Source organism: Mastigoproctus giganteus, chromosome 3 (assembly GCF_048544385.1).
Source record: "Mastigoproctus giganteus isolate SK-2022 chromosome 3, ASM4854438v1, whole genome shotgun sequence".
Classification (NCBI taxonomy): domain Eukaryota; kingdom Metazoa; phylum Arthropoda; class Arachnida; order Uropygi; family Thelyphonidae; genus Mastigoproctus; species Mastigoproctus giganteus.
Genome location: NC_143577.1, coordinates 3,613,088 through 3,631,633, shown reverse-complemented (window position 1 = coordinate 3,631,633; position 18,546 = coordinate 3,613,088). Strand labels below are relative to the sequence as shown.

Here is an 18,546-nt window from a genome sequence, read left to right as displayed (position 1 = left end):
AGATAATGATAATGATTCTAGAAGATTACATTGAATATGGGTATTCAATGTAACCCCTTAAAGGTGATGTTTAAAGAGTTACATATTAAAATAGGTATACAGTTGATGAAATGGTTTCAGTGAATGCAAATTTAATAAACAGGTATGACAGATGCACTTAAAAGTGCATCTAATGCAAGAGTATTATATAAGTTATATTAATATATATTGAATTAAATATGGATAAATGGATGTGAACGTTACAAAGTGCCAGAAACTAGAAGGGCGAGGAAAGTAGAAAAAGAAGTGTAGTAGGATTTGTGAAAGAATGTTAATATCCTAGAGGTTATGATGAATTAAGAAAATTATGGGCTGAATTGCCAACCCAATATAAAGTGGCGGAACTGTAAAGTAAAATTAACATCAAAATGCAAATAAAATGAATGGTTATAGCTGTCATCAGATATGGGGGGGGGTGAAACATTTAGTAAATGGTCTAATATAGGTAATGTAAAAATGCTTTTGTCTGATGTCAGCTGAAATAAATATTGATACATGATCAGATCATATTAACATTCTTTCACCTTTCACAAACAAATCTACTACACTTCTTTTTCTACTTTCCTCACCCTTCTAGTTACTGGCACTGTGTAACTTTCACATCCATTTATCCATACTTAATTAAATATGTATTAACACAACTTATATATATATATATATATATATATGTAAGATTATATTAAAGAGAAACTGGATATTAAATTATATTAAAAATTATATTAAAGAGAAAGTTAAACTGGATATGGCAAATGCACTGAAGCGTGCAAAGCAGCAGCAATGGATGCAAATATATGCCTATCATAATAAATATAACAAATAAAAATAAAGAAGATGGCAGTTCAAAACTTTATTAAAATGAGTAACCTTTATAATAAAAATTAAAATTACATCAAAATGTCCAAAGAAGGTAATGGCAGCCTAAAATCAGATAAAGGCAGGAAAAATTTAGCTAAATACTTCGAATCAGGGAAAGAAAAGCAAATATGCAATTAATAAAAATAAAATCTGATGTCAGCAAAGTGAATATTGATACATGATCAGGTATTTCATCATGGTACTACACCTGACCTACATCAAAGGACTGTGTTTCCATACTTGCCCATAGCTGTGGGCAAGTAATTTTAAATTTTATAGGTTACTACATGTCACTCATTTTTCTGCTATCTTCCTTTTTTTTTTATGGCCTTTGGCTTTCCGCGTGTTTCGAACTGCCATCTTCTTTATTTTTATTTGTCATATTTATTACGATATATATATATATATATATCTCTCTCTGATCACCACCTAAACTGATATGCCAAATCCTCAAAATATTTCTGAATTCAGGCATGGTGCTTGGTTCAAAGCAAAAATGACTAATATAAACTATTTTTATAAATTGAATGTTCATTATGCTTGCAATGATATTACTTATCTTTATAATAAAATTCTTGGTGATACTTACTGGAGAAGAATATACAATTTCTTCTCTAAGAAAGCGATTTTCACCAGAATATACTTCAAAAAGTCCCCAGTCCATTTTAATATCCCAAATATATGTGTAGCAGGAACTTAAAATTGCTGAAAAAATCCAGAGATAGAAGAATGGATTGTCTGCAGACTGTTTATAGTTATCTATGGAAGTACAGAAAGTAAAATGTAAATATATTTGTTTATAATGCAAAAAGAATTATTTTAAGTTATAAAGACAGTGCTCCAAAGCAGTATAATCATTTTACCATTTGACAAAAAAGCAATTAACAAGCATATTTTTAATATTAAAATTTATAGAAGAAAACATTTTTAATGTATAATTATCACTTCTGTCTCCGTGCTTAAACAAGGCTTGAAATTGTTATTGCGAAATCACAATTTCAAGGGGGTGATGGTGTTAAAGTTCTCCAATCTGGCTAGAATTTGTCACTTTAACACAATACCATGCGTTATAATCCTTTTTCCCAGAGATCTTTGACATTGTGACAGAAACTGAAAAAAAAATTAAAAAATAACAGACTGACATGCTGCCACATTATCTTTTTGGCCTTGACACTGGTGAATTAGGATTTTCTTGTTTGGATCTGATATTGTAGAAGATGGGATTTGACTAGCTGGATGCAACTGAGGAGCAATATCAAGAGAGGCTATTGTTCAGTGGATCCACTGGGGGAAAATCTGATCCCTAGAAGCCACTTGGTAGTATTTTAGACACATCCAAAAATACTGTAGCATATTGCACCACTATGTCTGCAGAACTGTGTTCACACACTGATTTGCAGGTTATGTGAGAGGGAAATATAAATGTTTGAAGTGACAATTGAGTGGTATAAGCAACTTTTGAAAGATAGGGAACAATCCAAGATAATTCCTGATCTGTCTGATTCTTCAAAAAATGTTGAAGGAAACTTTTTCATACTAAACAAATTATCAACTAGTAGAATAATAGTGAATGACCGAGGATGAGTAATGAGTTTGCCAAAATGCAACTATTAATCTATCTTGAAATGAAGATTTTGAGGGGGAAAAAATGCCAACAACTGAGATGAGAATGTATTGCCTTTTTGACAAACTTCCTGGATAATATCCTCATTGTGGATGAAATGTACATATTTCATTATAATCTGAGATGAAAAGGCAAAAAAATAAAAAATTGAGACCATGTACAATGAGAGAAAAAAAAAAAGAAAAAAAAATTGTTAAGACCACGTTCAAAATTTATGATAAAAATACTATTGTCCATTCAGAACTCATTTCACTAAGGCAAATTTCAGAGTTTACTTTCAAGTTCTGAAGCATGTGGAAAGGCAAGTGGATTTTGCATACAAGGTTAATATAATAAATCACACTGTATATCAGTGACACTTTTTAGCTCTAACATATTTTACTTAGAGACACAATTTTTCTCTAAGTAAAATATGCGATAATCTGTTATATGAAATTATCAGGACAGACCTTACAAGACCACAGGATGAGAGTTGCCATGGCACCAAAGATGCACATGTTGGCAGAAAGAATATCTTCCATATGCATGTAGATAATGCTTTGTTTATGTAATGATATACAGGCAGTTTCCACTTTAAGAGTTTTTTTTCCCCAAGTGTCAACAAAATGGAAATTATGAAGATTAATTGCAATAAATAAATGCTTAACATTCATAAATACGGCATTTCAAATCACTTGAGTAGTTATATAATACAGTACTGTTTTATTCAGGCAGATGAGAACACCTCACTGACTCACATAAAGCAGTTACGTTGACATTACAAAGGGTGGTTTGTGTTGCTTTTAATTTTTACTGTCTTGTCTTATTTCAAATTTATCCCCCTTATTAAGGGGGATCATTTAAGGATCTTTCTAATAAACTCTGTCCTCAGTTTATTGATAATTTAAGGATTTCAAGAACCAGCAAAGATTGTACAAAATGAAACAGAAGCAGTCATTAATACTGCTAACTAATTGCAGCTTGAGGTTTCTACAATCGATGTCGCTGTTCTGCTTTAAGCACACAATGAAGACCTCCTTGAAATGGCAAAATGTGAAGGAGCTGAGGAAGAAGATTTAACAGCTGAAACTCCTGTTCATTCCTTCACTCTCAAGGGGCTTGACAGCTTTCCAACACATGAAAAAACAATAGAGATTTTTGAATCACAAGATCAGAGACTGACTGGGTCAAAAATTCTTACCGGAGAAAACAAATAGAATGTATAGGAGATCAGAGTGCAATATTGAAAATAACACTGGCCTCCGGCCCACCGGGATTTCCCTGATAAGTCTTATGGCCAGTTTGCCTCTGCACAAGATTCAAATTTTGAGCACACTAGAAGAGTTGCTATCATGAAATTTATAAAGAAAAGAGAAGACTGTCTTGGAAACAAATGACTAAAAGCATTTCTGAAGAAGGCTACTTGTGTTTTAACCAACGATTGCCAAGCCAACAATGAGTGACAAATCATCAACGAGTGTGCATTTAGTCGATGATGATGATAAATATTCTTCAACATTTGTATGACAAATAATTTCTTTATTATTATAATTTGCTTGATTTTAAAGGCTGTTTTCATTTCTCTGGATAAAAAATCATTAAGCATAAACTATTGTTTTGTTCACCTTTATTTAACATTACTATGGTCAAAATTTCATTGTTGAGAACATAAAACCCTGTTCTGAAAATTATGACTACGGGAAATAAATTCCTGCTGTACAAGCACACGCTATGAAAAAATTAACTCAAAGTCAGGAACTACCTGTATTAATAAATTTATAGCATAAATTTTTCATATATCTTTTCATTTATTGAGAAACAAATGTAAATACTTTGCAGTAAGTATAAATAAACCCATCAAAACACACTAGCAATGAACAAAAACACTATCTACAAAGTGGCTAAATGACATGGAATGGGTTTTTAGATTAACATCCAATTTCATCATAATGCAATTATACTACTATGGTAATACTACTATAATAATAATAGTATGGTAATGAACTTGAAGGATACTGAAATTTAAAATTTCTCAATACAATAAAAAAAAAAGTTGGTCTCTTATGTACTTTAAAAAAAAAATAATAAAAAATTAAGTTTTCTACATAGTGGTTTTGCATATTTCTGCTCTTACACATTTTCTAAAGTGGCCAAAGAATCTCCCAATTGCAGCAGTACTCTAGCATAGATGCAATTCCTATGGGTGCCTGTGCTTCCATCACCAGCACTATTTGATGGATCAACAACAGCTTCCTCCTTCTCTTTATTTATCTTATTTCCAAGATGAGAAAATAATTCCTTATCCATGAGTTCTGCTTCATTGGTGCATCACTATCTCCATGTACCTTCTGCATATTTTTTCATCCATGTTTTTGGGCACATCCTCCTCTGAAAATCCCTCAGAAATGCCAGACACAGAGGTGAGGCTGAACATAAAACAAATCGATTGTTCTGGGTTAATGGGAATTGCATCAAGTAATGTAACAAACCTTGCAAGTTTTGGAGGCAAATAATCTTTGTCATCTTGCTACTATGGTAATAGTGTTTAAATTTTTTTTTAAATTTTTTTGATCTAATGGTGTACAGAGCTGGTTGTGTTTGGGGAAAGAAAAACAATTTCCACAGCTTGTCTTGACATACATCAGTTTTGTGGTATGTGCAATTAAATAGCAGAAGACATAACTTAAGCTTTCACTTAGTAATGTCTGTCAAATTCTATGAGCCACTCTTTAAATACAGAAGAGGTCTTGGTCTTTAAATGTAAAAGGACTGACATAACATGGGAACCTAGATGTTCCCATGTTATGTCTATGTGTGGGAAACATCTTCAAGAACCAGTAAACTGAGAAAAAAAATTGGTTAATGTAGAATTAAAAACAGAATTAAAAATATTATCAACCTGTAGGTAAACAATTATCCAGTGTTCATAAAAGTAAACATGTGCATAGATTGGAATATGCAGCATGAACATTATCACTGTGTAAATGAAAAGTAAAGAAAAATATATTTTTATTAAGAATATATATTTAATTAATTATTACAAAATGTGAAAGTTCAACTCAGCTTGGTTATGCAAAAAAAAAAAAAAACCATATGCAAATAAGCATTATACAATTAACTGCACAAATTTGTAAAGAAACAGTTTGCTATGTTTACTTTTTATGCAATTAAGTGTTATGGTCTGTATAAAAACAGAACACAAATGGTAACATTTCAGCTCTCTGAAAGCAATCCAGCAGTACTAAACAATGGGAATAAAATTTACAACTGTAAAGAAGTTCTAAAAATGCTTCCAATCATAATAGAAGAAAATGGTATCATGTAGAGCTTGTCTAATAGAACTACTCTTTGAAAATAGCAAAAGCAGGCAAATAATTGTAACTTCCTTATAAAGCAACTCCTGGAACTTTACTACATCCCCCTTCATAAGATCAGTGGCAGACTAAGGAAAAATCGGGTCCTAGGCAAGATTCTCATTTCGGGCCCCACCTATGGTTGCCACCTTTCAGAAATTGTAATGCAGGACAGTTGAATGGGTTAAAAAAAGGTCTTCTATTACTAAATATAAAAATATATTTTAACTCTATTATTGAAGTTGCCAACTTAAATCAAATTGTTCATACCAACGTACAACAGAGGCATTGATTAAGTAACTAAATCTACATAATCAATGTGCAACTAGCGCTATCTGGTGAATCATCATGTATACTGTGCCTGGTGTGGTATACACAATGATTCACCACATAGTGCAAAGATGCTTTGATTGATCAGTGCGAAACAAGTGGAACATTATAAATTTATTTAAAATAAAATAATGTAAAAATGTATAATAAAACAGTTTTACAGGCCCCAAAAAATTAGGGGTCCTAGGCAGTTGCCTAGTCCAAAATCTGCTCCTTCATAAGATGTAACATTGACATAGATTTTGTAAAACAACAAAATACAGGCATACCTCGAATAACGAATAGGATGCGTTCCACGAAATTACTTCGTTAAGCGAAACTTCGTTTTCAGAGGTAAAAATACTATGGCCAGAATAGGGATACGTTCCTACGTAAAGAAAATGAAAAGCTTTTTTTTCGAACAAAGAAAAGTTTTATTAAATAAACAGTCAACTTACATACAAAGTGAAATCACATTTTAAAATACGAGTCTAAAGTTGATTGTTTATGCTCTTTTTCTCTTTCATTTAACAATTGCCTATATGGAGTTATTGCATTTAACATTGATCGCTTAACAATAATACTTCTTCCTAAATCAGGATCATTTTCATTAAAAAAATTTAAAACGTTTTCAATGTCATTTAAGCACCTTTTTAAATCTTTGGTTGTTAACACTTTTTCGGCAGGAACTTCTTTAACTTCGTCTTCATTATCTTTGTCTTCGTTGCTAACAAGGTTTTCTAAATCTTCCACTGAAAAACTATCATCTTCTGCATTCAATAAATTTCTAACATCCTCTTCATCGACATTTTCGAAACCTATTGATTGAGCCATCTGGATAACTTCATTTCTAATTTCTTGGATGTTATTTTCTTTTTCTAGTACAACTTCTGGCCATATTTTGCGCCAAACTCCATTTAAGCATTTCTTAGTGACTTCTTTTCAAGAACTATCAATGTTTTCAATTGCGTTTTTAAATGGTGTAGTTTTTCCAAAAAGTTTTAACTGTCATTTCCTCTTTATCCTCTGGTTCAGTTAAACTGCTTAATGTTCGACGCAGATAATAAGCTTTAAATGATGCTATTATTCCCTGATCCAATGGTTGAATCAGGGAAGTTGTGTTTGCTGGAAGAAACACAACTTTGACAGGAATGCATGTGTCCAACGTGTTAAGATCAGTAGGATGTCCCGGAGCATTGTCTAACAACAAAAGAGCTTTTTCTTCAAAGTTGTTTTTTTTTACAATACCGTTTTACTTCAGGACAAAAGTGGTTAACAAACCAATCAGTAAATAACTTCTTGGTAACCCACGCTTTTCTATTTGCTTTCCATATTACAGGTAAATTCATTTTTATGTTACCTTTTAACGCCCTCGGATTTTCTGAATGGTAAACTAATAACAATTTTAATTTATAATCGCCAGAGGCATTTGATCCAAAGAGTAACGTTAAATGGTCTTTGGCTGCTTTGAACCCAGCAGCTGATTTTTCTTCAATAGAAATGAAGCTTTTTGTTGGTAGCCGTTTCCAGAACAAACCGCTTTCGTCAACATTGAACACCAAATTTGGAAAATTTTCACGTTCAATTATTTCCTTTAGTTTTTCTGGAAACTTATTTGCAGCTTCTCCTGTTAATTTTACACTATGAATCCTGGCCCGTTTTTTAAATTTCTCGAACCAACCACGAGAAGCCCCAAAGGTTTCCGTAATTTCTTCAGTTTGTTTAGATTTCAGGTGATTAAACTGGAATATTTTTTTTTTAATGTTAAATGGGGCTTGAAATTGCTGACTTCGTTATATTGAAGCTTCGTTGTCAGAGGTAACGTTAACCGAGGTATGCCTGTACTATCTGAGTTTACAGGGAAAGAAGAAGAAAAAAGCAAATTAATCTTCAAATTATACATTATGTAATGGATAAATACATATAAACAGCAAAGACTGCTTATACTGTGGAAAAATGTTTCCTAATTTTCTTTATAAATATCCTGCACCTGAATCATTACATTGACACATCCACTTTTGATTGGTGACAAAGTCCATTAGAAAGAGGGGTTAAATAACTGGAGGGCATATTATAACAACAAAGAGGGCTAAACTGAGCTAATTCACTATGATCTAAACCAAGAAAGCTATTGAAAGAAGCATAACTTAAGTGTTGTATTCAAATCAAGTTTTCTAAATTTTTTTTTTTGCTTAAATTGAGTAACTTTAAATGTCTGAGAATAACAAAGAGGTTATTAAAAAAGTGGTGATAAAATCAGATGAAAATGACTGATCTGAATGTAGATTTATGCTAAGATGTTAGTATAAAGCCAGAATTAGAAGTTTAAAAAGGGGAGGAAAAAAGAAAGAAAAACTTAAATTTGTAAGACTATCAACATTTTGCTGAGTTCTGATGAAAATGAGAAATGGGTGTGGAGAGGAAAGTAGATGTGAGGTCAATCTTAAGTAGTGGCAGACTATGCAAGAAAGCAAACTTAGACAGCATCAGCCAAAAAAAATAAATAAAAACCTTCCCATTCACCTATCCATCTCCACCAATAGTTTTGTCTAGTTCTTCCTTGAATTTATTCAAACTATCCACTTCCACAACATCAGATGGAAGTTTGTTCCAGCAATCAACCTACTGGATAAAGGAAAACATCCACACATCTATTCTGCAACCATCATTCAATTTGAATTCATGCCCTGCACACATGTGCATAGTCTAAGCAAGAGGAAGAATCTTCATCGGTACTGGGTTTGCTCAATTCATTCAAAGCCTTAAACATCTCAAGCAGATCACCTCACTGGTACCTTGTCTCCAGATGCTGCAATGATGTAGAACTGAAGCCTTTCTCGGGAGCACTCCTTTTTTCCCCTTCACCAATCTCATTGTCCTTCTCTGTACCTGCTGCAGCAGCTCTATATCCTTCCTAAAGTGAGGCCTCCAGACCTGTATGCAGAACTCCAGATGTGGTCTGATATTGGTTCAATGTGATACTTCCAGTGCCCTGTACAATGGAATAATCACATCCTTATCCCTGCTAGCAACATTCCTGTATAGCATTAACAAAATGGCACCTCTGTAGCCAGGTGGGCAGGAGCAGCAGTGCGTAGCACATGCTTCTTGATTAGACCAGGGTTCGAGCCTGTGACCACCAAATACGGAGGATGCGGAATGGTCAGGGAATGACCACTGCATATCCCCGGAGCAATATGGCCTTAGTTGCTAATGCTCCTAAAAACCAAATAACAAAACTCCATTTGCTGTCCTGACAGCATGTCTGCACTGCTAAGAGAACTTCATATCTGACTACAAAATTACCTCTGTCTTTTTAACTTTCCATTTAGCCTGAGTGTAGTACCATTCAGTTGGTACGTTAATCTGGATTACTGCAACCTGTGTGTGTAGTACTTTGCATTTGTCAATATCAAACCTCAATTGTCATTTATCAGCCCAAATGCCAAATTTTTCTAGATCTTTTTGCAGTAACGTGCTGTCATTACTGTCATTTGCAAACTTAGACATTGAGCCTAACATATCTTCAATGTCATTAATAAATACAGAAAACAATTGGCCCAGCACCGAGCCATGGAGAACTCCACTGATAATATTAGTCCACGAAGAGACGTCCAGTGATTACTACTTTCTTCTCCCACTCAGTTATTCCTTTATCCATAGCAGTAACCTACTCTTAATGCCACATTGCTCCAATAACAGCAGTCTAGGTACAAGAGTATCATAACCTTTGCTGAAGTCCAAGTACAATAAACCCTCACTAATTCGGTTACAGTTAATCTGGATCAAAATATGAAAAATTCTATTCACAGTTCAGTACTTTGAAAGACACATGGGATTTAAGAAGGCAGATAACTTACTCTGACTGTGTGCAAAGAGAAACTGAACATACATTACATTGTCTTGCATATTGTTTGGTATCATTGTTGATTCCGAGTCGGACGGATGCTACTGCTTATATTGCTTCATTTGCGTACTTCTTTATACATATAAATGTACATAAGTTAACATATTTTATATAATTATGGGTTCTAAAGAATTGAAAAGTGGAATAAAAGGAAAACGTGTTACTTTAACTATCATTAACAAGCTCAAAGTAATAAGAAAATGGTGTTCTGGAGAAGGAAAAAAAAAAAAAAAAAATTGCTGAAGAATTTGGTATTGGCCAACAGACTGTCAGATATTAAAAAACAAAACAAATCTATAAGACATTTGCTTTAAAATTCGATGTGGGAAGTGATAAAAGCAGTGCATCAAATAGACAAACATTAAAAAAGCCAAAAGAAGTGTTGCTGAAAGAAGCTGTACTTAAGTGGTATTCACAGCAACAATCAAGTGCCATTGGATTGCAACGCTAGTGTCACCTGATAAATGTATAAAAAGACAACACATTTATCCATCTATCAATGGATAAATGTATATGTCTTTTTATTGTTTTTAAATAAAGGTTCTACAGTGTTATTATTTTATTTATTTTCATCAGCATTACCTATATTTTATTTGTTAAATTTTCTATTTATTTGTTTAAGTTTTTGTTCTTTTAAGGCTATCTTTTGCTTAATCTGGATTAGTGATGGTTTACTATATATGCTATCAAAATTATTTTTTGCATCCAGTTCCTTCGTTACTGCATCATAGTATGCAATCAAATTGGTCAGAAAAGATAACACCTTTGACAAACAACAAGTACACAACTGCACTCGTGTCTAGATGGTTCTGTATTTACTTTAACCAGTGATTCCATTAATTTCCCTAGAACAGATGTTAAGCTAAAGGGTCTGTAATTACTCATGTCATTCTTTGATCCCCTTTGTGAATTAGGGATACATTTGCACATCTCCAATTCATGGAGACTTCCCCTGAATCTAAGGATGCTCTCAAAATTATGGCAAGGGGGTTGGGTTTGCTTACTTCCTTTGCTGCCTCCCTTAATACAATTGGGTAGATCCCATCCACCCCAGGTGCCTTCCTTACATTTAACTTCAGCAATTTCTCTTTCACTTTCCTCTCAGTTATTACAAAATAATTTAGCTGTATGATAGAGTTTGATGGCATCCATTCCCCTAAAGAATTCTTTGTGTGAATGTAGATGCAACATACTCATTCAGCTCATCAGCAACCTGAGCAGGATCAACAATAGTTGAATCACTGATAAAGTGGAGCTACGTGATTTATCCTCTTCCTTATAGTGTTTACATAAGTAAATAAGTTATTTTTCTTTGCTTCCTTTGCCAAAGATTTCTCATAATCTTGATTGCAGACTAGTTTATATCTAGTTCTGTATCATCCTCTTCTTCTGTATCACCTGAAAACATATACATATATACATATATATATATATATATATACACAGTCGATTCTGGTTATTTGGGACACATCGGGACTGTGCATTTTGGCCCGATTAAGCGGCTGCCCCAATTATCCGAAGTTTCACGTAAATAGTTAAAAATACAATTTACCCCCCCCCCCCTTTACAATTAGTTCACTGTACAATCAAATCACGTTACGACGAACTCAAAATAGTAAAGTACCGTTCACTATACGATGTGCAGTAAGTGCCGGTCATTATGATCATGTTTGTGAATTGAATTTTAATTCTATTCAACAGTGATTCTAATTAGCGAAAATAGGAGGAATATTATCCACAGGCTATAAAAGTAAAGATATATTAAGCACAAACTTACCCTTTATTACCTTACCAATTAAAAAATTAAACGATACGTGAAAATCAGAAGAATATACGTGATAATCGGAATAATTAATACGTACTGTAATATGTACATACTAACTAAACTAGTTGACATTTCTGTTCACTGACATTTGTTAGTGGGGACTGAAATTTAAAACAGTAAAAAGATAAGCAATCAATAACAAAGAACAGGGCACACAAATTGCAAGTAACACAACACGCGCAAGTGAGAACGGAGTAACAAATTAGGAAGCTTTAAAAATAGGAATGAAGAGAAGATCTGAAAATTAATTTTTTTTATTTGATTGAAGATTTCATGGAAGTGTAAACACATTTTACCATAATAACCCACAGAATTCCAGCTGCCGGTATTATCGCAAATTCAATAAGATCGAGTTTACTGTCCGTTTATGATAGATTGCACTAACAGAAAAGCCCAATAAACAGGTGACTGCTAATTGTTTTTGTTTTATGGTTGTGACCTCCAAAAATCCGACCGAACTACGTGGTACGGTCAGAGATAATCGTAGGGTAATCTCCAGTGCTGAGGTCTCCTGCCCCGATTAAACGGCATTTTGTCCCAATTAAGCGAAGTAAACCCTGGCTATTTTCTCGATTGGTTTTTGTTTTTTAAGATTTGCCCCAAATAAACGGCTGCCCCGATTAACCGGTGGCCCAAATAACCGGAATACACTGTATATATATATATATATATGTGCCCCACACATTTTTCTTCTATGAAATGAGTCTCATTAGTTCATCTGATATCCATTTAAGTCTAAGCCTTGAATGTATTTGTTAGTTGGTATGTATGAAAAGCTTAGCAGCTGCTATAATGACTTATCAGTTGGTCCCACTGCATAGAATTTAAAAATTCTATGAGACCACTGTTGTCTCATCTTGGAGTTAGAGTTCATAGTCAAAAGGTAAATACAAACTGATAAGAGGAATTAACTGGATATAACAAAACAAAAATAGATTTTGATAATCAAAGACTTCACAATTATAAGCATAAATTATGTTTATTAGAAATAGAACTGTTAAATAAGAAAAAGTAGACTACAATTACAAATAATTAATAAGATTAAAATCATGTATGGCAGGACTATTCCTCAAACAGCAAGAAAAATACAGGTCACACAACATTCTAGTGGGGTAACCATAACAACCCATTTTCAGTGCCTGGTTGTCTACTGCCATAAGATTTTCCTCATTTTTTTTGGATGTCACTTCTGATTCTTCTTAAGATCCACAGTCTTTTACTCAAAAGCACCAGAGTAAAAGGCTGTAGATCCATAAGAAAAAAAAAAACAAAGTCAAATATAACTTCAGTGCATGTCAGCCAGTTGGAAACCTGTAAGATATACACAGCAGTACTAGGCAAAAAATGGTCAACTAGATAAGTAAAACTAGGAGGTATGGTGGGATGATCTATAGTATAAAAAAAAAAAAAGTTATTTTTAACCAGAATTTTTGCTCATATTCATATACTTTTGTCTATAGAAATGTATGTTCACTGCCTGCAATTGCCTAATTATAGGCTTGACTGAAAGGACTTTAGAAATTCCTCCAGTCATTGATGAAAACTGAACCTAGACCTCTCTAAATGTATGGTTGGTTGACTTATTTGTGATTTTACATTGCATCTCTGGCACATAATGCATGAAGTACAGACAATAAGAGATATAACATTTAAAGGCATAACAATAAACCATAAAATATAAAGCTTCAAAAGATATAAAACTACAAATATAAGACACAAAAATACATGTAAGATGTATACATCTTGTATAAAGTATAGAAAGTGCAAATAAAAGATGTACAAGTCAGCACATTATGATCATGGTTAGATGCTATGGTAGAGGCTAGTAAACAATTAAAGACAACTGATATATCATTTTCAGTTAAAATTTGCCTGGATGTAGAGAACAAAGGCCAGTTGGTTAAAAGCTTCATTTCATTCATTAAAATACTCAGAGAAGGTCATCAAAATGTGTTCAACTGTTAAAGTAACAACACCACAGTGCTCATATACAGGAAAAAATCTCAGCCTTTAGAAGATATGAATAAAATAAACAAAATCAACCATTTTAATTTATTTTCAGATAAACAATTTCAAACATTATGCAAGAAATGTTAAACATTCCACAGATTTTCTGGAAGCAATGATCAATTTCATTTCCTTCTTTATTATATATTTTTAATAAATCACTAAAAGATGGCATCTACCCTACTTGTTTAAAAAAAAATCTCATGTTACCCATACACAAATGAGATTCAAAATTCTATGCAAATAATTATTGGTCAATTACACAAATTAATACCACTGCAAAAATATTAGATGCAATAGTTCAGCATAAATTGGCATCCTACTTCAACCTATCTTAACTGCTATCACTAACCTGGTTGCCTTTTGGCAATTTATCACCAAGGTGTTGGTTCAGGGAAACTAAGTTGATGCAATTTATACAGATCTTTCTAGGACATTCAATACAGTCAATCACAAACTCTTAAAATTAAAAAAAAAAAACTTTCTAATCCTTTTTAATATTTACATAAACAATGGTAGCATATTCCCAGACTAGGGATGGCAGAATATTGTAACCTGAGAAGCAGGGCATACAGGTGTCAAAATTCAAAATTTTTATTATAAACAAATTAAATAAAAGTATCTCAAGGGCACCAAAAACCCTATGTTTGCCACTGTCCGAGACCACAAGGTCTTAAACTTTTAATATTAGCATACAATGCAAGAAAGCAGGCTTATGCACATCAACCAAAAAAAAAAAAAAAAAAAATTCTCCCATTTCACCACTCCATTCGTTTTAAATGCTTGTCCAGCTCAGTCTTAAATTTATTTAGGCTATTAGCTTCCACAACAAAAGATGCAAGCTTGTTCCAACAATCAACTACCCGCTGGCTAAAGGCAAATTTCTGCACCTCTATTCTACAACTATCTTTCCTCAATTTGAAACTGTGCCGCCTCAGGTCCTTAGTCCGAGCAAGAGGAAGAATCTCATCAGCATTCATGGCCTTATACACCTCAATCAGATCATCTCACAGGTGCCTACTCTCCAGGTGCTGCAATTTGCAGAACTTAAGCCTTTCTTGGTAAGAGCACCCATTTGTTCCCCTCACCAATCTTGTTGCACTTCTTTGTACTCATTCTAGCAACTCTACATCCTTCCTAAAATGAGGCTTCCAAGACCTGTACACAGTACTCTAGGTTTGGCCTGACCATTGTGTTGTATAACAGGATAATCACCTTCCTGTCCCTGCTAGCAAAATTCCGATATATCATTGAAAAGACTCCATGACCTGCACTGTTCAGCGAACTTCATATTTGACTGCACAATTACCCACAGGTCTTTTTCACTTTCCTGAGTGTAGTACCACACAGTTGGTGCATTTCTCTTCAGTTATTGCTACCCATATGCAGTACTTTGCATTTGTCAATGTTAAACTTCAGTTGCCACTTCTCAGCCCATTTTCCCAACTTATCTAGATTCAGCTGGAGTAGCATACTGTCTTTACTGTTGTTAACAACCCTGCCAACCTTTGTATCATCTGCAAACTTGGACATTAAACCTGGTATACCTTAATCAATATCATTGATAAATATACAAAACAACAATGGGCTCAACACCAAACCATGGGGAATTTCACTAATAACATTTGTCCTTGAAGAGCAGTGTCCATTGATTACAACTCTGTCATCTCCCACTCAACCATCCCTTTTACCCACTGTAGCAACTTACCCTTAATGCCACACCTCTCCAATTTGTACAGCAGTCTTCCATGTGCAACAGTATCAAAAGCTTTCCTGAAATCCAAGTATATGATATCAAAATTATTTTGGGCATTCATCGGTTCCTTTGTGACCACATCATAATATCCAATCAAATTGGTCAGACAAGACCTTCCTTTAACAAACCTATTCTGTATCTTAACTATTACTGCAGTCTTGTCTAGATGATCCTGCAATGCTTCTTTAACCAGTGATTCCATTATTTTCCCCAGAACACAAAATAAATTAACAGGTCTGTAGTTTTGTTGTGCCACCTTTTGAACCTCCTTTGTGAATTGGTGATATATTTCCACACCTCCAGTCCATGGGAACCTCCCCTGAGTCCAAGGAAGCTCTCATAATTATGGCTGTTTGCTTACTTCCTTTGCTGCCTCCTTTAATATAACTAGATAGATGCAGTCCACCCCAGGTGCCTTTATTATGTTTAACTTCAATAATTTCTCCTCCACTTTGCTCTCAGTTATTACAAAATCACTTAGCTCCCTGTTAGTGATTGATAAACTTCTGGCACTCCACTCATTGAATGAGTCCTCCCGTGTGAATGTAGATGCAAAATACTCATTCAGTTTATCAGCTACCTGAGCATGATCATCCATAGTCAACCCATCTATGTTAAGTGGTCCAATCTGATTCATCCCTTTCCTTCTAGAGTTTACATAAGTAAGGAACTCTTTGCCGTTTTTCTTTGCATCCTTTGCCAAAGATTTCTCGTAATCTGCCTTTGCCTGCCTAACCTCATTTGTGACTTGATTACAGACTGGTTTATACCTGCCATAGTCTTCTGTGTCACCTGATACTTTATATGCATCCCATACATTCTTCTTCTCTGCCACGAGCCTCATTAATTCATCTGACATCCATTTAGGCCTCAACCTTGAACAGTATTTCTTAGTTGGAATGAGAAGCCTAGTAGGCTTCAAAATTAAGTCCCTGAAGGCCTCCCATTTAGAATTCAACATTGGTAACATCATCAGTTGATCTCACTCTACAGAATTTAACTGTCTGAGACCTCTGCAGTCACCATTATGAAAGCACAAGCCCTTTCCTTTAACCTTGATGGTAGTTGCATCTTTAAGTAATTCCCACATCAGTACATTGTGATCACTGTCACCCAATGGTTCTTTTAACTGCAAATTCTTAATGCATGTAATTGCTGTTGATAATCAGATCAAGAGTATTATTCCCTCTGGTTGCTTCTCGAACACGTTGCTGTAGAAAACAGTCATCCAATAAATCCACAAAAGTCTTGCTAGTGTGTGAGTGACCAACCCACAAGTTCCAGTCTATCTGGAAAGTTAAAATCCCCCATTATAAGACATTCTGATTTACTGGTCCACTATTTCTCTGCACAATTGCTCATTAGGCCTATAACACACACATACTCTCATTTTTACTTTACCAGTGCTTATTTCACACCAAACAGAGTCAACACTGCATTGTTCATCAACATCAATTGGATGCACTTCCTTAGATTTTGTGTTTCTTAACTAACAGCATAACCCCTCCTCCCTTCTGTCCTGTCTATCCTTCCTGTACACATTGAACTCCCCAAATTCCAATTTTGCACTGCTTATATCTGCGTGACACCACGTCTCTGATATCCCAACAATATCAACCTTTGGTGCCTTGACTAGCACTTCAAGCTTAAATTTATTAACTATACTCCTAGCATTGGTGTACATGCAAGTATACATGCACCTGTTCCTACTCTTAGTTACCCTAACACAGCCCATGTATTTATTTGTTCCACTATTACTCCCAACAGTCCTGGAAATCTCCATTACCTTGCTTTCCAGGCTGCTGCTCATTCTAATAAAAGCACTTTTGCCTCTGTCTGTAGCCACTTTTAACCTTTTAGTCTATGTATCCCCCAAGCTCAGTTTTCTGACCCACCTAACACTGCCTCGACAGCATCAGCAAATATTCTTGCACCCTTTTTATTTAAGTGTATCCCATCCCTGTAGAAGCAGTCTCTCCTCTCAACAATACATAAGCAGATGGTAGTAAACTATACAAACCCAGATTATATTTAATATAATTTATATTTAATATAAATGACTATATTAAAATTCAGTCTTTCCTAGAATCCTTTTATTATTGAACTAGGCATAATAATATGATCATAAATATAAAAAAAATGTGAAGTAGTATTTTCGAAAAGATCCTCACAAGAAAGGAATAAAATTCACCTACAAAATCCAAAGTTATTAACGAAATTAGAGATCTAGGTGTTATATCTGAGTAACTGTTCCCACACTTCATATGTAAATCACATAACCAAACAGGCATATAGATAGATGAGTAGGTTTCAATAAATGATATTCCTCTTTCTTAAGCAATACCCAATTAACCAAATATTATTTACAACTTTTGTTAATTCCCATATTACAGTTTGTGCATTCTCTGATTTTGAGACCAATTCTCATATCAATAAATTAGAAAATGTGCAAACAAAAATGATCACGTATTTAAATCAAACATAACAGGCCTGGGAATTACTGCAGAACAAATAGCAACCACTATTTAAAGACAAGTTAAAATCCCTTCATCAAAGAAGACAGCAATTAGGATTGAAATTTATATATCAAATTATTCACAGTAACTGTTTATTTTAAAAGATTTTTTTAAAGTATTGAACAAATTATGGGAAATGCAGCATTATCTTCTATTTACTAAATATTCTAAATAGAAATGATTATGATCCTTTTATTTCTATTAATTTATTTATAGAGGAATCAGAATTGTAATTATATCACTTTATTTTATTTGCATTGGATTTTATATTATGGATTACGTTCTCTTTATTAGCTCATGAAATTAACTCATATATAAATATTTTATATACGAGTTGTTTTATCTGTATATTCTCACACTGTAAATGTGTTAAAAC

General features: G+C 33.8%; 1 protein-coding gene across 1 annotated transcript in view; it reads right to left on the bottom strand.

Moving 5' to 3' along the window:
• LOC150087618 (solute carrier family 53 member 1-like) overlaps positions 1-18,546 on the bottom strand; it is a 252,879-nt gene that overhangs the window by 27,992 nt on the left and 206,341 nt on the right. The window contains exon 13 of the mRNA XM_090369888.1: positions 1,484-1,653. Coding sequence (XP_090226014.1) covers positions 1,484-1,653 — 170 coding nt within the window. The remainder of the gene's footprint in view (positions 1-1,483; positions 1,654-18,546) is intronic.